At 46.9% G+C, this 23,684-nt stretch overlaps 1 protein-coding gene across 1 annotated transcript; it reads left to right on the top strand.

Annotated features, from left to right (window-relative positions):
- The first annotated feature begins 234 nt into the window (after positions 1 to 234).
- Positions 235 to 20,403, top strand: LOC144178539 (macrophage mannose receptor 1-like). The gene is made up of 13 exons (XM_077706474.1): positions 235 to 469; positions 4,069 to 4,173; positions 4,294 to 4,410; positions 5,997 to 6,139; positions 7,616 to 7,715; positions 11,013 to 11,263; positions 12,775 to 12,955; positions 13,682 to 13,828; positions 13,915 to 14,022; positions 14,708 to 14,872; positions 15,634 to 15,657; positions 18,179 to 18,199; positions 19,098 to 20,403. The coding sequence occupies exons 1-13, from the start codon at positions 391 to 393 to the stop codon at positions 19,301 to 19,303; spliced, it is 1,647 nt and encodes a 548-aa protein (XP_077562600.1). The 5' UTR covers positions 235 to 390; the 3' UTR covers positions 19,304 to 20,403.
- Positions 20,404 to 23,684: the final 3,281 nt, after the last annotated feature.

A 23,684-nucleotide genomic window follows, 5' to 3' on the forward strand; every position in this document is an offset into this window, starting at 1 on the left:
GCGAATCCCTGAACACCTCGCTTAAGTTACGTGGGACGTACAGTGCACCCTGTCTGAAGCCCACCACACCCCTTTGCACTCCAAATTTTCTACCACGTCTGCTCTTTTTCTTTCTTCAGTTTTTTTTTTTTTTTTTTTGAGACAAGCGAGTCAAAGCTGCGCGTCAACTCGTATTGTTGTCCTTATCTCGGTTCGCACGCCTATCGTCAACTCCCTCTGGAGAATGTGAGCGCTTCATTCCTTGTAAACGCTATACCATTGTTCCTTGCTTATCACTTCGCTCGCGTGTGATTCGGTTCCTTCATCGGCCAGAAGCCGGCTCGGTGGCTGCCCTGCGATCGCGCCTGTTATTCCGCGCGTGGGCAAACAGCTGCGCCTCTATTGGGCTTCATGTCGAACGTTTGTGCCGTGTTTCCGCGGAAATCGATCATGAAAAGCATGCTTATTCTGCTCCCTCTGTGTTTCACAGGTGAGTGCTGTTAATTGGCTTCTCAGTTTGAAAGCGCATTTATTGTAACAGTGCTACCAGCGGTTGTGGTCGTGGAAGGGGAGGCGAAAAGGGGGCGTTGCCAGTGAACATGGAAATTGAAGCGCCGAAGTCACATCTGTGTTTGTATTTTAAACACGTCGTATTGGAGGGCTACGAATTCATTCAGAACACACTGAGATCTTTAATATGTTTCAAAACCTAGCTCACATGGGCACGTTGTGAAATTTCACCTCTAACAGGCAAGCAGCAGCCGCGGCTAGGAATGAAACTTCGTTCTCAGCAGCGCTACACCTTAGCCACTTGCTGTTAGCAATAACTTGCCCTGTCAAAGCGATATGTTTGCCTTTCAGCACCTGTTTACTCAGATGCTGTGGGGGAAAATAGTTCTCCTAAACTATCATCATGATGGCGCTAGTGATTCCTTGACCGTTTTTTGCGGTGACAGGGAGGAGGGGGAGTGGTTGAGTGGCTCCAACTTCATCTTCCAACCGAGGTCGACCGTAATGTTACAAGTGCTTAAAAGGTCACCCTTTTGTGTGTTTGAAGTGCGTGTGTGTGGGAGGGGGGGGGTAGAAATAAGAGGTGGAAAGAAAGACGCCTCTCACTTGTCCTGTGCCAAGGAGGGCACATGAAAATGTACTTCGTCTTTTTTTTTCTTTTTCGTGGGAATATAAAAAATTTATAATGTTAGAAATTAAAGTGGAAAAAACATGTGGCCCGGGGGGGGGGGGGGGGGGATCCACGCCCGAATTTTTCAGCTTGGTTTGATCCTTTGCCAATTCAGTTACCGGGGGACGGTTGTATTCCCCTCCACTTTCGACCTTATTTATCCGTATGTAAAGGGCCACGGTTCCGCGCATGACTTCAGGGGAACGTCGAAAACACATGAGAGCCCTAAATGAATCCTCAACGTTTCACTGCCGAGCACTTTATATCAAGGTGCAACTCCTAGCGTCTCTGTCAGCAGTCACGTGCACTCAACAAAGAATTTGCCATTGACATGTTTTGTAGCCTTGTCAAAGGCTTTCGCAGAGGAAGTGCGGTGTGTAGAGACATGCTATCAGCCAGCTACCTCGGCAAGCAGCGATGACCGTCCTTGTATGCCATGGGTTTTCCCACTCGTCGCGCATGTTATCACTTTTTTAAGCTGCTGCTCTAGCAAAGCCAAAGGCTAGACAGCTCATTCATTAGTTCGCTCACATGCAGAATGAAAAGTTTGGCTACGAAAGCATTTCCGGTGAGGGTAGCGTCAATGATTCCGAGCCCGCAGTGCCTCTTACTTGAGATTGTGACAAAGGTTTTGAGATAAGACGCGATAAAGCTGAACCTTATCTCATAGCTCAATATTTATCAGAGCACTCTTGTACTATCGCGGTCACACTTAGTGGGAACACGGGAGCGCGTGGCGCGAGCTACTACTAGAGCATCCTAACGGCGCCGCGCGGAAACCGCACGCATGCGTGCTGTGAGGGTCCGGAGAATACAGAGCTCATCGCGCGCATCGCGTCACCGGGCGGCAGAGCGTCGTCTGCTACATGGCGCTAAACGAGCAGCCGTTGCCAGCAGCCGTGAGCAGCATTCGCAGGTATACGCAGCAATTTGTTGCTGCAAATCAATATCAGATCGCCGTTCGTTCCTCAGATACGAAACGCTATTCTGCCGTCTTGGCGTTCACAAGCAAGAATTGTCACCGTGAGCTGATGAATCTTTGATGCGTGACCACACTGGCTATGCGCGGCCACTGCCCGCTTCGTCTGTGGGGATGTCATCTTTAAGGGAAGTTTTTTTTCTTTGTGGAAGTAAATATGCCCGAAACGCTGGTCATGGTGAAATACGTTTTACGCCCCTGATGTCGGGATCCACGCATATATATCGTTTGTGCGTGTTTTTACTTCATCAACAAACTTCGTTCGTCCTTGTTCCTTTCGCGCTTACTTACGCGAAGCTGGCATGCATGCCAGCTTCGTGTAAGTAAGCCGACCTCAACGTGAAGGGAGCCGACCTCAACGTCATCGAGAATGTTTGGGGTCGCATGAAAGTAGAGGTGAACCGGACCCCCATATATTCAGCCACTGAGGACGAGCTGTGGGCCGCAGTGCTCGCCGATTGGCAGCGGCTGGCAAGCGACACCTCACTTGTGACAGCGCTCTACGAATCGCTTCCGTCAAGAATGTCTGCTGTCGTCGAAGTCAACGGCGACATGACGCACTACTAAGGGCGTCTCAACTGGTTCCTTATTATTTTTAATGGCCCAGACCACCGTATTTCATTAGAAAAGCTTGAAATGAAGTGTTTCCTCGGCCATTTACTTTACAGCACCTTTGTTACTGGCATTACCATGCGAAATAATTTGCGCGCTCGCGTCAGCGATAAGCCCGTCGCTGATACCTTTTCGCCTTGAAAAGCATGCAAAATGTATTAACCTTCAAACCAAGTTCGTAAAGTTATGGTTCTGCCTATTGCGGAGCTCGCGGGGACAATTCTTATCTGCAAAAAAAAAAATCCTAGACGTCTGCAGTTGTTTATTGCTGCGGTTCACGGCCACTGGCAACGTCTGCTGCTCGTTTAGCGCCGGCAGCTCGCTTGTAGCAGACGACGCGCTGCCGCCCGGTGACGCGATGCGCGCGATGAGCTCTGTACCCTCCGGACCCTCACAACGCGCATGCGTGCTGTTTCTGCGCGGCGCCGTTAGGAAGCTCTAGTAGTAGCTCGGGACACGCGCTCCCGTGTTCCCACTAAGTTTGACCGCGATAGTACGTCATGGCCATGGCGTAGGTATGGTGCGTGTTTTAGCGTTTGACTCCGACGCTTGGTGGGGAATTGAAATGCCATCAATGAACCAACCATTCATGTTTGAAACGCGCCATTATAACGGGTACAAAGCAGCCCTGTACTGCCTAAATTTATGAAAGGGGCACGTAATGAGTCTGACCTAGCATTACGGTTGGGTGACGGAATCTCTGTGCATATACAGTAAACACCGGTTTAGACGAACTCGGTTAAGATGAACTCCATGGTTAAAATGAACAACATAACATTTTTGCTCTTTTGTAACGTTCTCCATGCAAAAAGCCTCCGCTTAAGACGAATTTATGATAATGCGAACACATTTTCGCGGACCCATCGAAGTCATCCTAACGGGAGTCTACTGTATTATGAAGTCCGTGTATCCTCCCCGAAAGACCCTGAAAATCCTGAAAACCGATTCCTCACCACACGGCCGCTAAATGCAAACGTGTTGTCCTACCCAGAATGTGACCCACTTCTTTCCGGAAATAGAATCTCTCAAGATCTTCTTCAACAGGTCTGTAACCCAAGCAAGATGGCATAACCGAGGTCATCAAGCCTGACCTGCCCGGACTCGGCGAACTATGGGCTACAGACGCGAATCGTTTGCTTGCTTGCTCGACCCTTTGCTTGCTCATAGTGAAGATTCTTTTTCTCACTTCATGCACTCGAAGACTTTCTCAGGAAATGTTCAACTGCTGTTTATAACATATTAGCTCATAACGTCCAGAAGTGATTTCGACGGGTTTATAACTGCTTTTTCGGACTCACATTGACGTTATTCATTCTAGGAATCGTCGCAAGGCAACTATCGAATACCCAGCCGAAGGAAAGACCAGCAGCGAATAATTACTATGCAAAAGAGGGATACTGCCCCGACAATTGGGTTGCATTTGGTGAGTTATACCGTTTTACTCAAAATAAAGCTACTCATTTTGGAGAATTGTTGTGGACTTACCAATGGCCCGTTCCATACCCTTCTCACTAAAATAAGGCGTCTGATTGATTTTTTTTAGGAGATGACTGCTACTGGTTTGCCAGCAATGACAGCCGGATGATGTATTTTCAAGCTCTCAGTCATTGCAAGGCGCTGGACGCACATCTGGTCACTGTACCTACGGAGAAGCAGCAAAGTAAGTTTTATGCGCTTGTTTAGCGTCATCGAAGTGCTTACGGCGCATTTTGGGTTTAAGATGTAAATCTACTCCTAGCTCGCAGTTACCCCAAGACTGCATACATGACAGACTCCGGTTTACTTACTAACACAGCCACAGTTACTATTTTCGAAAGCCTCTGAACGTGCAGTTTCTCTTTAGCGACCCCTCCGCATTCTGATTGTCATCTCCAATAGGATTTGGGACGAAATTTCTCTTAAATCGTGCTGGTTTTTCGAAATCTCGTGGGCGCCGCAGAAAGTTGTACTTTTCAAGCATTGCGGCCTTCCCTTTGTGACCTAAAGAATAGTCATAAAGAGAAGGATAGTAGCCTGCCTATTGAGCTACTACTTACGCACATTTGCAGTTACATTACACGTCCCTCAGCCCCACGTTTCCACAGAGTAAGTGACGTGTCAGATCCCGTGACCAACATGTGCCCGTTTCTCTGTGTAAGCGACCTTCCTTTCCCGCGCGTCCGTAGCTGCAAAGAGGTCGCAACAGACAGAGTGACACAACAATAAGCAGACGCCCTTCTCCGTGGTCGTCTCGTGCCGCTCTTCGTCTCTCCCTTCGCTGAGCTCTTCGTTGTCGACTGCCCCGTCACAGCCCTTCTCACCCACCTTCGAGCCCATACCGTGGATGCTATCGAATTTAGCGGATTATCTGATTACGCGAGCAGTATGGTCATTTCTGTGCTCGTGTTAAATCAAAACTACTTAGGAAACTGTTATACTGCGTCGTTCCTTCACAATCATTGCGTTATCAATTCTCGTTAAAGTATGTAAGACATGTACAGCGCACGCAGTTGTTTTCGAAATCATATCTTGCGCACTAACCCTTTCAGCCCTGGTTTTTTTATTTCAAGCAGAACACTGTTTTCTGTGGGTTTTCCTAAAGTTTAAGGCCCCATAACCCTACAAACATGAAATAGGGCTGGAAGTAAAAGTATTAAGATTTATTATTGAGGCAATTAATTAGGACATATTTCTGGCAATTAAAAATTTTACGTTACGTAGAGACATCACTTTTGCACATTTTCCTAAACTATATGACTGCATGAACCTACAAACAAAAAGTGAGCTTTATAGTTCACGTATTTATAGATTTGCAAGCTTGTGAATAAAACTGGGACCACCATTTTTTTCAGCCTCAGTGTGTAATTTCGCCTCCACCGGAGTTTTTTTTCTTTGTAGCGTGCAGCTCCAGTAAAATGAAGCAGTGATACCTATCGCAAAAGGCATCATTGAAGAACAATTCCACAAAAAGCTAGCAGTTTTGGTTTCGTTCTCTATGGTGCCATACAGGCACTTTTATGTGATGGCGTCAATTGACACCACCAAGACCGAAAGGGCTGAGTAATTTTTTTTTTTAACTGGAGGGATGATACTCGGGTAGAATTTAGTTGACTGCCTAGCTTGAGTGATTTGGGGGGTACGTGTAGGGGGATGGGGGGTGGAACGAGTGAGTAGGTGGGTGGGTGGGTGGGTGGGTGCGTTAGCGAACGAGTAACGAGTGAAAAAACTTTCATTTTTCAAGTTTACTCTCTCTTCTTCTGTGAACAGAATTTCTCGTGAGCCGCCTGAGCGATGCCACCACCAACTTGTGGATTGGTCTTGACCGACACCCGAATGGAACGTGGACGTGGCTCGATGGTAACGCCGTCGATTACACTAATTGGATCATTGGCCAGCCGCGACCCAACGGGGTGAGAAAGTGCTCGCGTTCTTTTCGACTCGTTTAAATCGTATCCATATGATATATTTGGCTCGTTCGGAGTTCATAAACAATTTGCATTCAGAATGTTGACTAGGGTGTAGTGACTGTTGCTTGCAATTACTGCCTACAAAATTTGCAGGCGTTATTTCTCCCAGCGCAGATCTGTCAAAGCAGGTATCTGTCCGCAGCATCACTATCGAAATGAGTATGCCTCGGCGCAACACCGCGCTGGTTTGGTCAAAGCGCTAATTTACGCGCAGTTGTTACTGTCTTTCTGTGATATGGCTCAGTTGTTCCTGTGTACAGTCATAGTTACACCACGATGCTGTGGGAGAAAAGAGGAGCAATTTCCGTACTAATCACTGGCTGTCCTTGAGACAACATCCAGAGCTCCAGAATCCTGCTCCAAGGCAATACAAGAACAACACTTAGCACTTTCAGTGTGCCTCAGCTTATTCGATACTTTGTTTCCTAGGCAAGCAATAGATTTTATGAACCCAGGCAATAGGTTAATGAATATGTATTTAATAAAAGACTGCTACTGCTCATATCACACCAGTTCGATTTGAGACTAATCACCTTCACTGCAGAAGTTCATTACACGATTCTTTTTTTTTTATTGTTTTCTCTTCGGAAAGACGAAATGGGGAGCAGCGTTATATAAGTGCTTTGGCACGGACGTAATATTAAATAGCAATAAAAGAGGTATAGCTGTCATTTTGATACCTTTTTTAACGTGTAGAATGTGCCGGTTACATCCCAGTACATGCTAAGTTGTGAGGGAATCGTACTCTCCCCTTCCCCTCCCGACCTGCCTATTTTTAACCGAATGCCCAATATGACACATGTGCAGTTTTTTTTTTTTTTTTGACGCTTCTTCACGCTCACGAATAACTTGACGGTCATAAAATATTCTACATTGCCTTTTTCTCTCAGTTGGTACTGTAGGCGAAAGCCTCCCCTGTTAGCGATGCCTATAACAAGTATGTATATGTTTAACGGATAGTTCTAAGTTTCCTGGCGTAGTTATATTGGCAGCTAGCTTTGAGGGCCAGTTACAGAATCGCTCTACAGCGTCCTAGGAAGTCTTCTTGGATACTTCGTGTACGATGCAAGCGCCCTGCAATCTACGCTCAATGTCCCCATTGTGAATTGTGCATTTTTGGTGTCACTGACTAAACAGCATGTTTAGTTGGGGCCCTATTCTTTGTGAATAGGACCCCAAGACTGGAACTGTGTCCATTGTGTAAATTGCGCCCCCCCCCCCCCCCTTCCAGGGCATCATTGCCTCTTCTTTCACTCATTCAATGTGAAATAGTACGTTTATAAATTTATCTTCTAGGCTTCTAAACGGTGCATCCTTTCTCTGAAACTCGTGGTGATTCAATAGGAACAGCACCTCCCCTTTGTCTCAGCCTCGTTTCTAGGCCACTGAACTTCATTTACCACTGATTTTGCGTTACAGGAGGAGTGCAGCGAAATATTAACTGGAACAATACACGTCGGGCGCTGGAACCAAGTACGCTGCAATGCAAAGAGGATGCACGTTTGCCAAAAGAGGCGAGGCAAGTGACTTCCATGCCGCAGCTTGAATTCTCGCCTCGGAAGGCGTTCCTTCCAACAAATCTGAGGCGGCCATCTATGCAAGTTTGTTAAAATGTTTCCTTCTTCGACACCGCCATTGCTGCTATATAACACATACACGTAGAAGCCATGTTTAGGCACTCTTGAAGTCTAACGATACGCTCTTGAATGAGATAACAAAAACAGTCGTGCCTGTGCATTTTCGGGCCCTAAATTTGTTCGTTCTATTCCTCGACTATATCTACCTCGTAGCTCCTTTAAAGTTTATAGACTTCTTCCCAGTCCAGCTGCGGCAAGCTACTTAGTTTCTGCAAGATAAAAATTTCGGGGGATTGTGCATCTTTGATAATACCGTGACGATTGCTATATTTTCCATCGTTGCAACCGGTAGCGAATCATGTTGCCGCTAAAATCGTTGCCACTATCGCGACACGTACCTCTTGTTTACCCTACGGAGAAATACTTAAGTTTATTTTCTGAAACAGCTTCATGACTTCCCTGCGCACAGCATGACCTCACAACTTTACGCAGGTGTTCTGAGCTTTAGTACAGTCGAACCTCGTTATAACAAATAAGTATCGGGGCAAAAAATTAGTTCGTTCTACTCCATATTCGTTGTAAGAGTAGAGGTAAAAATTGTCTCTAAAAAATTGGCAATCTGGCTCGCGCAATAACCCTAGATACTAGAGCGCAATATTATAGCTTTCGTACTCGTTATAAACGAACTAATTCTAACCTACATCCTTGTGGAATGTGAATCAAATGGACCAGAACATGACAACGCGAAATTTAACAGAACATTACGGGTTTCACAAAACAGGCCTGCCTTCTTATTTATGTGAAGAAGGATGTGATCTTCGTCTGGCGGCTTTGTACAGCATCACAGAATGAAGTTTTTCAAAGTTCCCGCGCACGAAAGGGCGTTTTCTACTCTTTATTTTTGCAAACTATTAAAAACGATGCTGTGTCAGATTGTATATTTTATTTTGCTTTTTTTATAGAGCCTTCGAGTTTCCAGCCACGCGCCGACCAAATATTTCTTCGTTATAGCCGTTATCCCGCGCGGCTCTCGCGTTTTCGGTTTCGTTATAAAAAGAATAAGTGTCTCTGAAATCAAGCGTGACCAACCAAAGTTCGTATTTATTTCGCTGCATCGGTGTTCGTTATAACGAAATTCGGCTATAAGTCACAGGCATCTGCTTAAATTAGCTGGTACTATGGCGATTCCGCCATGTACCGAGCAGCATGGCACACCAATAAAGGCGTTTGCACATCCAAGCATTCTGTGGATATATAGCGCCTTTTTAAAGCTTGGTGGGCGGGGTATACTAATACGAAGTATGTACAGACGCAATCTGGGATTACGTGCAGCACACCCTAATACGTTAGAATATGTTCACAATTGTTAACCCGTTTCATTTGATGCAACCATTCCCAAATTGCAAACGGGTAGAATTTTTTCCGTAAACTTTTCTTTCATACCCCCACAAATGCGCAATGAACTTCTTTCAAAATCATCAAACCACTCACCAAAGATTCAGCATCCCTTTCGCCCTACAAAATTACTTCATGTTGACTGACTGGTTGGTAAAACGTTTCTATTGAGCTTTCAGGGGCGTCCGGTCGATCTCTTGTCATTCGAGATGTTATGAGGCTTGGGGAGGTGGAAAAAAGCTAGCCTTTGGTTGCGAGACACTAGGTACCCAGATCCTGAAACGTTCTCGGAGATGGCGTCGTTGTAGTGCTCAAGCACTTTGGCGGCTGCTACTAGGGTTTCGCGACGGCGAAGGCGACAGCGTTGGCCGCGTCGACCGACGTTTTTTGATACTTTCACTTATAAAACTCCGCCGCGGCGCTTGACTCCTTTTTGTTGACGCCGCGTGGCAGCGCACGCTCCAACACGCGGGCGTAAACGAAGAGGGGTTACGTTCACGCGCCGCTTACAGGCGGAGTTTTACAAGTGGAATAAATCCAAAAATGGTGACAGCGGCGACGGCGTCGTAACCGAGCGAGTGAAGGAAGGAAGAAAACGGCGGAGGGAAGTGTGGCGAAAGTGTGCGGGGGAGGGCAGTATGCTGTGCCCGTACGAGACGCTCGTCGGAGCGGCTGGCGTCATTGTCAGTGGGACGGCGGTGCGCAATTCTATGGCGCCATCTCACTCACTGCCTCCCCCTCAGACTTTCAGCTTAAGCTACTTCGTACATGGCCCACCCTAACCACGTGATGTTTGCGTGGGAGGTTCAAACACGATTTGCCACAATATGGCTGCCGGCGGCGGCGACGCATTGCGAGATAACGGCAGAGGAGCGCGCACCGCCGTGCATTCGCTGATCACGCGATCACTGCAGTTGGCGCTGAGCACAAATTTCGCATTGGGAGGTATAGTAATCGTCAGTGAACTTTTTACCACATCCACACGTGCTGAAAAAAAAAAAAAAAACGTCATGCAAGGACTTCATCATCGAATTCGTCTATGAATTTTTCCTATATATTCAGGACAGCGATTGCGCAGCCACTGCTAGAACGATGAATGTTGTACCCGCCACGGTTTCTCAGGCGTTGTGCTGCTCAGTCCGCGTACGCGAGCTGAATCACCGCCGCGGCGGCTGTTTTCTTTAGAAAAAAAAGATAGAAGTTCAAAACAAAAATTCTTACAGTATTTTCGCACGTATAACCCGCTTCTACATATAATCCGCACCCCCGCTATCAGCTCGTCGGAAAGGAAAAAAACACTCGTATTGCCCGAACATGTGATACAGGAGAGGCTGCACCAAAGCTACTGCTCAAGCAACACATCACATGCTATGTAGACGCAAAAAGCGTATATTTAGCGAGTAGAATACACTGAATGCAAGGCGATAGTCACAATTCACTCAGTGTCACTGCTCTCGCTAGATCTATCACTTCAGCCGCACTCCTCACTGTTGTACGCAAGGTCATCTTTACGGCACAACGAGGATTTTCGTAAAGCTGCACTAAAGAAAAAAACCCGCGTATGATCCGCACCCCTAATTTGCCACTGAAAGTTTCGCATTTTTTGGTGCGGATTATACGCGTGAAAATACGGTATCTGTAGTCATATAGGCACCCGTTTAAGATCTCCAAGTGGTCGAAACTAATCTAGAGCCCTTCACTACGACATGCCTCATTACCAAAGACCACGAAATTCGAATTTTTTTCCTACTTTAAAAAAATAACTTTGTTAACAGAGTAGAATTCATTCTTTTTTTTTTTTTTTTCAACTGCTGTCTTTATGCTCACGCGCTCGCTGTTTACAGATAAGTCGCTGCCAGCACCCACAGCGACCCCTCAAGTGTCGAGATGCGAGCTGGCCTACCCGGGGTCGTTCGAGTACCGGTCTTCGTGCTACCGCATGGGATCGTACCAGGACTGGGACAGCGCGGCGAGCACCTGTCAGGGACAAGGTGGCCACCTGGTGTCTATCCGAGACGCCTTCGAGGACGCCTTCCTCTCGGTCAAATTCAACTTCCGCGGCGGCCTATTCTGGACAGGCCTCCACGACGCTAAGGTGCTTGGATCTCACACAGCTGTAGAAACTAATCGCAACGCCTTCGTAAGCGCTATTGTGCGTGGGTTTAGCACGAAATTATGGAAAATGAAAACGCTGGTGGAAGAACGTAACATCTCCTAAAGGAGTATGGAATGGGTTTATGTGTATGCTTCACATATCTGCTTTCCGAAGGAGTTCAATAGCCCGAACTTGGTACAAATGTTTAATATTGGGAGGGGGTGGGGTGGGGGTGGGTTTGTGTTGTATTATATCAAATTCAGTTTTCTCAAGAGGAAGGCAAAAATGACGTGACATACTCAGTGTTGGCTGAGTAACTAAGGCGCTGTGCTGCTGATCACAAGGAGGCGGGTGCGATAACAGCCGCGACAGCCGGTTTTTCCCGAGGAAGTGAAAGACGAAAACGCCCGTTAGTCGACATTTAAACACACGTAAATATCGCCAGGGGGTCTAAATCTATACGCTGCCTACCACTACGGCGTTCCTTATTGCTGAAGTGACCCGCCGCGGTGGCTCAGTGGCTAAGGCGTTGCGCTGCTGAGCACGAGGTCGCGGGTTCGATTCCCGGCCGCGGCGGCCGCTTTTCTGATGGAGGCGAAAAGCAAAAACGCCCGTGTGTACGAGATTTCGGCGCACGTTAAAGATCCCCAGGTGGTCAAAATTAATCCGGAGTCCTCCACTACGGCGCGCCTCATCGCCTGCGTTGCGTCGGCGCGTTAAACCCCCACAATCAATCAATCAATCAATATTGCTGAAGTGCAGCTTTGGTGCGTAAAACACAAATTTGAACTTCTAAAAAAATGTATGGTTGGGAAAATCAAAAGCTGTGTCCCACCCTTGAAATGTCAGATCAAAAAATATATATCGCACATCACAATGGAGTTACTGCGCATTCTATGTAGCTGTTGTCGACCTGATTGAAGCGCTCACATTCTGTAAACAGTTATTGTACCAGAAAGCAATGTTTTCAGTAATTTAGTCATCGTGTCAGTTACATTTAGCAAATAGGTGTGGGGCGGCAGTATAAGGACGTCTTGAGCCAATCCGCCCTTTACTTCGACGGAGGCCTACAATATCGGACTTCAGCTGATTAACTGAGTGTACGCGGATAGCCAACGACTGAAGCAGGCCTTTGACGTTAGAGAGATAAATGACGAACCCCTGGCACTGTATTTTCAGGCCTCATCTCTGACTGCTGTGGCTGATATTTGTTTCTATGTTCCCATTTATCGGGCGTTACTCAATCCACAACCTCTTCCAACAGCTTCCTTCATAGACCAAGCACTGTTCCGGCAGTGGAAACCTCGAATAAGAGCTAGCTGCGGTGTGGGCACTAAATGGCTCGCTCGTACCACATTTTTAACTCGAATAACCAAGGTAACTCCAGCGTTTCAAAACTTACATGCAACATCTGTACAGTGGGTATTCGGCTTCTCGCGCTAATCGTCGCTTCCACATTATGCGTCGAAGTCTCCCAGCGTGGGCCGTGTATAGATTCTCATCCACTGCAGGCCACGGGGCGATTCACGTGGGCCAGCGGCTGGCCCGTCCACTACACCAGCTGGGCGCCGCTGCAGCCCTCCGCATCTGGAGGGAGTGGAAGCCACTGCGTCGCCTCTGACCTCACCACGGGCCTGTGGAGCGTCCAGCCCTGCGACAGACACCTGTCCTTCCTTTGCGAGTTTAACACCGGTAAGGCGTAACGCGTCGCGTCGTGTTGACCAGAGTTTCGCACTAGCATACACTGGGGAGAAAACTGTCACTAGTGTCGTGCTGCCAAGGGGCCCCCCAAAACAGCTGACAGAGTTCAATTCTTACTTGTCCTGGCTTGGAACATGGCTCTGTGCGGCTCCTGACGACTATTCAACAATTGAGGCCCTATGGTTTTTCCCCATACCTGCTGCATATAGACCAGTGTCAGTCAAGTATAAGATAAGTATATAAAAAATTGGTCTCTGAACACCTGAGACACAATGAGCTGAGGTAGGACAGCCTCCCCTCGGGCATGATTTGTTTCAATGAAATCTTTAGGAAGGGGTTATGTGGAATGAATAAGTTGGCAGCTATCACGAACGTGTTAATGCCCCTCAGCTTCAACGGAGCAGGGGGGCCTGCGCCACCCGGATTCTGAAACTGAGTTTCGCAACTAGCATGTATTGAAGAACTCTGGGCGCAAATAAGGCAAGCCCGAGCCCACTTATGTCGATGGAGACGAAAAGCGAAAATACCCGTGGGTTCGAAATTTCGGCCCACGTTAAAGATCCCCAGGCGGTCAAACTTATTACGGAGCCCTCCACTACAGCGCGCCTCATCACCGGTGTAGCGTCGACGGGTTAAACCCCCACAATCAACGTAATTTGGCTATTCCTCGCTCAACTGATGGTTTGCAGCGAACGCTTTTGTCATTGCTGCCTGCAGAGGACCCGCCGGAAGTGGATCATCACGAGGGATCATGCCCCGAGCACGCCAAGAACTGGATTGACGTGGGAACACCTTACTGCTATTGGCTGGAAACGGAACGCGTCGTGTCGTTCAACGAATCGGATGCCACTTGCAGAGCAAAGAGTAAATACCACGGCACCATATCGCTGTTACGAGCAAGCTTCTTCTGGGTGTGCCAAATGCACATAGGCAAACCCACCTTGTTTCAGACTCAACGTTGGCCAGCTTCCACTCCCAGGACCAGATGCACAGGCTGCTGCCGTACATACGCAAGTCAGAACATCAGCTATGGATTGGGCTCGTCAGTGCACACAACGGTAAGCACTTCAATGAGCAGAAAGTCCTAGCGAGAAGGTTCTCTGAGAATCTCTAACGTAGTAGAATGTTAAAATAACAGGAACCGCTTAGGGAAATGCACGTCTAATTTCAATTAACATTCCGTGGAACTGCCTCAGCACTCGGCATCATGTTTTACATCGAACAAATGTAATTTATTTTGCTACACTTTTGCGACCGTCCTTGAAGTAAACCGCCATGATATAACAGGTGATCCTTTGGCATCGTACGCATACTACGACTGATTCAATGTGGAAACTTCTTAGTCTGTACCTCAAATTAACTTGACATGTTATTGAAGCAGCGCAGTTCATATCCGATAATATCATTACCTGTAGCTGACTGCCTCAATATCACAATACATTTGCAATCGTTATATCAGCTGACATTAATTTAATCCACCTGTTTAACAATTGTCTCGTCATTGTAACAAAACTTGTTGGAAGCGACCGGCTTGATTCATCCGTACGTTTCATCTTTCGCGCCCTGCGCATCAATTGCAGCTGGGAGCTTGAATTCAGCAGGCACTGCGGTACCAGATCATTCGTGGCCCCGTCAGGCGTTAATTCTGCCTATAGCCACGCCACCCAAGACAAACTTGTAATGACGATTGTCTTGAATAAAAAAAATGTAATGAAAAAAAAATCTTTCTTTACCTCGCTACAGACAGCTACGAGTGGCTGGACGGCTCGCCGCTGGACTACGAACACTGGAAGCAAGGAGAGCCGAGCAGCGTAGACGAGAACTGCGTCGAGATACGACACTTCGACGCCCTATGGAACGACGCGCACTGCCACCGCAAAAATGGGTTCATATGCGCCGTGGAAAAAGGTGAGCGCTCAGCCCCGAAATTTCACAAAACACCGACGAAGGGCCGTTAACAATCCCGCCCGTTTAGTGGCCGTCCAATAATACCAGACGGTAATAATTCCAGTAGAGGAGTATGTGGGCGCTAGTTACAGAATATCGTTTATGTTTTTATTCGTCACAACCTTTCGCGCAGTGGACGGTTATTGCATTGATAAATTCCTGCCAGGCCCCTAAAATTTGTATTGGTCACGAGATGTCGTCTTACATGTGAAGCACATCGGTGTGCACCCCTTCCCACAATTGTTAGCGCTCTGTGTGTCGTCTTCTGTGTCTCTGTCCCTCCCTCGTCTTGTGCTGCGCTTCGATACTTCGCCTTCCCTCAACCTCTTTTATTTGCTTTTGTCCTTCTTCTTATGTCTTACAAAATGTATACTGTGAACAAGGTGCGAGGTAACTATGTGAACAGAGATAAGGATAAAAAATGAACTTTCCCGAGGACCATGACTGTGTGTATTAGGGGAGACCATTTGAGGCCAGTGAGTGTTTTCAAATTCCGTCACTGAATGACGTGAGCTGCACCTTCGTGATCGAGGTATGCACGTGGGGGTACGAACGACAGGAAACCGATTTCTTTTGTAAGCCGAAACGTTCAGGTGGTTTATAACCTCTCTAAACGTAGCTAAAAAAGGTTAGAGAAAATAGCCTCCATTTTAATGCGAGTTAGAAGATGGCTTGTAACATGGTATAGTATGTTTAAAAATATTTCTCGTTTCTCGTTTCAGAATCTCAAGCCGACGACGTGGAAGGTGAGCCTGAAGCTTAGTGGGTTTAGAAGGAGTGCATGTAAATTTTATTTCTTCTAAAAGTTTTCCTAATTTTAGTCTTCGAATTCCCGCCAACCGGAACTCATCTATAATTTATTATAACTGTAATGCATAGACTTCTAAGGAATAAAACCAGGAAGGTGTTGCCTGCGTACAAACGGAGGGCATAGAAAGGCCACGGAGCTGTGTTTCAGGGTCATGTCAGCCGTGGTCCTAGACATTGCAGCGAGCGGTGAGGAAAAGGAGGGCGGGAGTGATACTTTGTTCCGAGAGGTTGTATACAAGCCCGGAACCTCCGATTAAATGCAGAACCTTACTTAAACGTGTTGGTATGCTACGCCCCACCTCGCCACGCCCCCAACCGACTTAAGATACCAAACCACCCTCATTTACAAATATAATGCGTAGAATTGAGCCAAGAGATCAATTTATAGCAATAAATCATGGTCTTTGCGAAAAAGTCTGCATTGCTGGGGCTTGAACCCGGGACGTTCGCGCAAAATCCCGTGGTTCTACTTATTCGGCTACTGAGGCGGAACAGTGGGCTCTTCATCAGCTGCTCAAAACAATAGAGTGTTCGAAACAAACCAGTAGATAGCGTTGTATGCGTACAGGATGCGTCAGGCTTTCCAACAACAACAGCTTTAATACTGTTTTCATGAATAATGGTTGCAAAAAAATCAAATTCAGAATTTTTGTTCAGGCATATAAGAAAATGAAAAACAATAGTTCTGTATAACAAACCACCAATAGTAGAAAAAAAAGGATATACTTTTTGTGGGTGAACATTTCAAAAACACATCGTAGAAAAAAATTGCGTTGCGCGGAACATTTTTTCAGATATAAAAGAAATGACGTTAGCACACGTGTTGCTTGCGACTTGCGGTGGAGCCGACCCTGCATCTCAAAATGCGCAGTTTTGGATGGTTCTCCGTAAGAAATCTAGTGGTCTGACATTATTACAGACACCAATTAGTTCGCACGAGATGTAAACACCTTGTCAATGACTACGGCCAGCACAAGATTCAGGGCAAGCAATCGATGCGAATAAATCTGCTTGGAGTTGAAAACCAAACTTGGTGGGTGATGCTTGTTGACGTTCTGATCATTACTTACCTGTCAAAACTTTGTTGTGGTTTATTGCATCATCTGACTCTCAGCTGTAGTACTGCTAGCAAGAATAACGCCTGATGCGCTATAATCGTGCCCACCAAGCTTTCACCAAACCACTGTCATGCGACGAAAAAAGTTCAATACTACGGGCCTCCTACATTGCAGTGCTATCTAACATTTTCGAAAAGAAACAATATAAAGCCTGTTAGAGACTTTGTAATAATAGGCAGTCGTACTAAGAATCGATACTAGATCTCCTAAAATGCGCTCATACGGGAACTCAACTGGGGCGGTGAACCGCAGGCGGTGTTCAAGGCTGACTGCAAGCGCTTTCGTTGTCTGAACTGATATCCGAGAACTTGGTGTTATCTTTACACTTTCAGCTGGAGCTTCATCGCAAGACGTGGGTGAAGTGCAACCACCAGTGGCGTGCTTTTTTCGAGGAACAGTAGGGTGCTACGGAGGCGCCATGGCAAATCGGCTTCAAATTGGCCGACTGTGTAGTAGCCCCAATAATGAATTTCACAACGCAAAAACGAAACCGAAACTGGCGTACACTGGATGAAAATTCTAGGTCCACTTGTTAGACATGAAGGGGACCTTCGGAAATAAGCTTTGGGGGAATAAAGCTACCCTTTCTCCGAGCCAAAGCTCACTAGTGAATAGCTGGTATCATTTCCAGGTGATTATCCCCTCAACACCATCGGATTATACAGTTGACAACATATATTGGTATTTTGACTTGCTGGGCGCCTTTTGGCCAGGAAAATTTCGTGTAATTGAAGTATAACCACGACAGGCATGCTTTTTTTTTTTTTGCCAAGCGCAGCAGCCACGCCCCATTTCGCAAAAACACACGCACCTCAGCTCGCAAAAAAAAAATGCGGTCAGAAATCTCAAGTTGGCTGTAGCGAGAAAATTTTAACTAATCCTAAAAGTGTAGTGACTAGACTAGCCACTGAGATGCATTACCTGCACGAAAAGGGACTACAACATGTCAAAATCTGCGGTATAAAGCATCAATCAGCGGTGATCCGTATGAATAGGGGTGTCGGTCCGACTGGGCCAACCCTCCCGCGTGTGTACGTGCTCCAACAGACCACTAAGCTTGTTTGCAGCTACCGGGGCTACTCCCTAATGGACTGTGTATAATTTGTAAATACCTGCAAACACACCATTTTTCTTGGATAATTCACGCAACAATCTCACTGACCAGGTTTTCAAAGATTCGAGACGATTTTGACCGTTCAGTGCGCATTCTATTCCACTTACCACGACCTATAGCTATGTAAACAAGAGGGTGTGCAAATTTGTTTTTTGGCTGCTAACAGTTGTATGTTTGTTCCTTGTCATGTTGAGTGATTGTTTTATCTACTTTTTCTTTTTTCAGGTGCCGCAGCAACACAAGCAGGTAATTAAGCGTCTGTTACAAATTGGCGTTATTCGCATGATGGACATTAGAAAAAGCGCGCGAGGAGGACGTATTTCTGATAAACTTGCCGCTAGGGTATATATAACGATGCAAAGCGTCGTCTGAGCAGCACCGCATGTCTCTCCACGAATTGCATGATATGCAAGGCCAGAGAAAGCACGTGAAATGCGTATTGCTGACTGACTTCCGTACTTATTTTCGAGTGGGTAGATTTCCACACTTCATCGGCATAATTTCGAATACATTTTAAGGCATAAAATATGCGCTCACAGTTGGAGGCACTCGACCAGATTTAGGAGAATTCCACAAGGTGGAGGAAGTTTCAGCAATAGAAAATTTGGCATCCACCTCAATGCGGCCGTACGGCTGCATTGATTTGGATGTCAAATTTACCTTCGCTTTATTGTAGGCACTGTAAGCTAATATCTAAGCGAGTTATGACACCAGTTAGTATACGAAGAAATATTTCTATTGGCTTGAATAAAAATGAAAAAACGGCTGGGTTGTAACGAACAGAACTAACTTCAGGAATCGTATTTCTCATTGTCGTTTTCTTCAGACGAATTGGGCACCTCCTTTTAGTGAAGAAGTTAGCCATGTATTGTTTGCATGTCGCGAAAAGCGGAAGCTCCCTTGGGTCCAGATGCCGGTTCACGTTGAGGATCCCCAAGGGGCCCAAATTAATCCGGAGCCCTCCACTACGGCCCGCATCGTAGCCCAGGCGTAGCTTCCGCGCGTGAAACCTCATAACGATTTTTTCCCCCGTATTATTCAAGTGTTTGAAGGAAGCTCACCTTCGGATATTTACGCGTGCATGCGTGTCAATATGCATTCTTTTTTTTTTTTCTTTTTACACGCTTCCCGTCGTCCCTCGAAGGTAAACCGAGTGCAGGTGTCTGTGTCGTCATCGCCCTGGCGTGCTTACTCGTGCTCGTGGCGGCCGGCTTCGCCACTCACCAGTTCTACCGCTACACGCAGCGCAAGCAGTCGAACGGCCTTACCTCCTTCGAAAACACCGTGTACATCGACCCTCCCGTCTACAATCCTATGGAAGAGCGGGAAGGAAGTGCTATCGTTGAGTAAAGTGATCTTGATTCGTGTTGGTGCGACCAGCGTGTGGTACTCTTTCCCATCGAAGACAATGCATAGCTTCTACGCAGGACTGCCATAGGTTGTTCTGAAGCAGGACTCCGGGGAAACGTCATCGTTTCGTGGTTCAATTCTGTGCCCTCTTCTTGGCAGGAGAGTTGTGTGCTTTGCGCTGGGGCTGCCAAGATGAACGCAGTCATTGCTTCGCTGGTAGGCAAGTAAAGGGCTTGATCGGAAAGGAGCGAAGGATTTTTCGAGACTTTCGTCCCAGGATAAAGTTGTCGTGCTCAGACAAGTACTTTATTCGCGCAATTCCTCAGATTCCGCGCGATATCGCGTAAAAATTGACCAGGCCAAAGTACTGGGCCCTGCTTTAGTCCCATGTGGTCAATGCTGGGAAACCGAGGTGCGTACACCTGTTAGTCGATGTGGCAATCTATTTTGGTAGTCGTTCAAGCACGGCTTGAAGTCTCCTTGGAGCCTGAAAAAAAAACATAATTGCAAAGCTTTTGTTAAACTGGACTCAGCGGAAGGATTAGTGGGAGTCCCCGAAGTCAAGACTCAATGGCATCTCCAGGAAGGCCACAAAATTACAGCATGCTTAAATCGCTGCAATTAAACGCGTAACAACCAACCTGACTTTCGACTTTCCTAGCAGCATTATTTTCGTGCCTTTTAACGCGTATCCGCGAAACATTTCTTCATTGCATTGTCTTGCACTTGATTCAATTCCTTTCACACTAACACTTCTCTGGTAAGCTGACATAGCACATTTTCCCAGGGTTGTTGTCTCAACATTTGCTGCTGTTAGCGCACTCCCAACAAATAAATACCAATTAATCCTGCTCTACTCACTTGCCTGGAAAGTTCGCATCGGCCTAACAAAATTCCACAATTCAACTGGAGGATGAAGGTTAGCTATGATGGCTTTTATTCATCTGGTTTCTACTAACTTCGTTATTTATCTGTTATTTTTTTTTACGTAATTATTTAAGTGGTGACGGCCGGAGCGCTCCAAAAAATATTCCATTACCTCCCGTTCGCATTTTCTATGTGACGACAAGTAAATAAAAGGTGTTCTGGCTGCATCTCAATCGGTGTCAATATTTTCACTGTTATTAATAACGAAATTGAATACTCCCTAAATTTCAGTTTCAGCCCAATAAAATTTTTAGCAGTTAAATAATTCATAGTTCATGATTCATAATTCGTCTGCACTAAACAAAGATCTCGTATTTCAGCTGGGCTTACTACGTATTTTAGCGCGATAGTACGAGCGCCACTTTGACGGAATTCCTGCAGCGTCCTAGTTTTACGGCTACACAGGCAACACTATTACTAGCCCTTTTGTCCCTGGCGGTGTCAATTGAGGTCATTACATTGAAGTTCCTTTAGCACCTAGACTACTATACTCAAACTGCTAGTTTTGAGGAGGGGGGGGGGGAATTGTTTTTCAATTATGCCTATTGCGATAGATATGTTTTATTTTAGTTGAGCTACTCGTTACAAAGAAGCAGCTCTAAGACAAAATTAGGACATTGAGGCGGAAAAAAAACGGAGGTCGGAGTTTTATTCGCAGGCTCATTTTTTTTGTTGTTTTAGTTTCGTGCGGTCATGAAATTGAGGAAAACGGGCAAAAAAGATGTCCCTGCTCAACATAAAATTAAGTGTCAGACGTCTTAATTGTATCATTAATAAATCGGTTAATAGTTGCACTACCAGCTCTTTGTGTGTGGGGGGGGAGGGGGCGAGGGGGGGGGGGGGGCTTATGGGACCCTACAGTTTAGGAAAGCATATAGAAAACGTTGTTTTGCGTGAAATAAAAATATCGGGGTGAAAGGGTCAGTGAAATACTTTTGGCCTAAATTCTATATTTGGCTAAAACTATATACATGGGCGCGAGTGTGTGTGCGTGTGTGCATGTGTTCGTGTGTGTGGGGGGGGGAGGGTGTGGGTGTGTGTGCGTGTGAGGAGGAGGAGGAGCGGCAGCAGAGTGTCGACCAAGAGATCCATCCGGTACGTCACCAGGAGTAAACGAAGCCAGGACGGATTTTACCACTTTGCTTGCATCCCGACGTCCGCAACCTCAACCGAGGGCAGAACTATAGTTCATCTCACAAGCTAGCTGCAGCACTGTGGAGGCTACATTGTTATCAATAGTGCGCCCACTGAGGGCGCCTAATACGCCGTGAAGGGCGTCCTGAAAGGACACTCCCTTCTCCCCTCTCGGCAAGTGGCACCGCACGGCCCCGGCGCCTTTTGTCGCTTCCTTCGCGGTGAGTTAGGCGCCCTGAGGGGGACAACAATGTAGCCTCCACAGTGCTGCAGCTAGCTTGTGAGATGAACTATAGACCCAAAACTTCACTGGCGTACTTCAACACCTCCAAGATGAATACGGAAGGTCACGTTTCGTTCACCCCAACGGGTGACGCCAAACTACCACAACGAGTACTTCTCTTGTCTTCCGGAGCCCAAGAACACGTTCGATACAAACACTCCGCGGGCAACTCGCGCGCTAACGTTTTTCGTTGCCGCTCAGATCGATGCGGAAGAACGCAGGGCAGGTACATGCCGGTGGTATACAGCAAGTTAACGTCGAATGTCCAAACAGACGACGAAGTAGAACACAATGATGCACTCGTCGCAGACGAGGACGTTTCACCGGCTGTGTTCGAAATAGATGACGACAAACGTAGATAGGGCAAGGATGCTGACGAAAATATGCAGTCGCTCAGCAAAGAAAGCAGAGACCGGGTCAACAAGAGCGCCAGCTAGGACCAGCCTAACGAAAAACGACTGCAAGGACAGCATTACGCGCCTCTTCGACGCGCAGGACATAATTATTCCCGAAGGCCCCTTGGCTTCGTCGTCAAAGAAAGAAAGGGATACCTGGCACACGCCAGAAAGAATGAGCTGTACCGAGCCGCTAGGAATATCCACCAAGAAGAGGTGTATATGGGGCTCTTCGACTGTTGGTGGGCCGACCCTCAAGCCAGAACCAGATGCCCACACCAACAGTTTGTTGGTGTGCGTGCTCGCATTGTAACCGAATGTGGAGGCTCGCAGCTTCGCGAAGAAAAAGCTAGAATTAAGCATGGTCAGTGAGCAATCCACCACTAAAGCTAATAGGCCGAAGGCCTATCGGAAGAAGTGAAAGAAGAAGCGGGGAGCTCGAGCTGACGGAATAAACACGACTTCGTGAGAGACGTTCAGGTGGCTTAAAACACACATGCGGTCAACTCCGCCTGTCCGACAGCAAGCCGCGGACACTTGAAGCGCGGCACGAGGGTTACAAAGGTTTCCCTCACTGCGAGTTGCCGAGGCGGCACTGGCAGCCACCCACTAGCGCACTATAGAATTATTCCGTGAATACACCAGAACGTATAGTATCAGAGAGAGAGAGAGAGAGAGAGAGAGAGAGAGAGAGAGAGAGAGAGCTGTTTTATTGGTCAAAGGTTAATTCGGGGAAGGAAGGAAGGAAGGAATAGTACAGGAATGGCAGGGAGGTTAACCAGAATACTGTCCGGTTGGCTACCCTACTCGGGGGGGAGGGGATACGGGAAATGAAAGGGAAAGAAAGGACAGCGGTACATATTAAAGGAGAAAATGAGAGAAAGAAAAGTAGAAAAAACACAAGGCGTGACCAGGCAACTATAAAGGCGGTACAAACAACGCACACAACCAGAAAATGCACAAAACTAATACGGTCCACTGATAACATGGGCGAACTAAGGGCACTGCACTATAGTAATGTCCCTACAATCGTTCAGACAGGCCGAGTTGGTTACGACCGGAGTTGAAGGTCCCTGGTGACTTTAGCCACCCGAGCGATGATTCCTGCTTGCTCCGCCAAATCCGAGCTGCCCAACGTCCTCGATTAGTGATCACCGTCTCATCAGGCGCGTATTCGGAAGGTAGTAGGTTCGAGTTCCACTTCTCTTCTCCTCGTGACATGTCCCTAACCCCACTCTCCCGTCGAATGCGACTGAGGGTGAAGTGCATGGCCGAGTGCGGAGAGAAGGAAAGATGATCTGGGATTATCCAGTGTAGAATTCTCTGCCACCAGGGATGAAGTTGATGGGCTTGATAAACCACGGCCCGAAACCAGCGATGCCCGTCACCGAGATGCACCGAGATCTTAAACAAGAGCAATGGCGTTACCTTACGCCATTAACGTCCAACCATCATCATCATCAATGGCGTTACTCGAAGAAAACGTAGTGCATACTGTTTGCAGTGCAGTTGAGTAGCGCCCAATATTTTTTCGTTAATGAATTTTAGTTAGGTAATTGTAATTAATTATCTAACTGGAGAAGTTTTGTCCCAATCATTAAAGAAATCATGCACCCCTCCGTCTAACGACGACGAGGGTTGA

The sequence above is a fragment of the Haemaphysalis longicornis genome, unplaced genomic scaffold (genome assembly GCF_048455015.1).
Source record: "Haemaphysalis longicornis isolate Haplotype H1 unplaced genomic scaffold, Haemaphysalis longicornis Haplotype H1 scaffold_4, whole genome shotgun sequence".
Classification (NCBI taxonomy): domain Eukaryota; kingdom Metazoa; phylum Arthropoda; class Arachnida; order Ixodida; family Ixodidae; genus Haemaphysalis; species Haemaphysalis longicornis.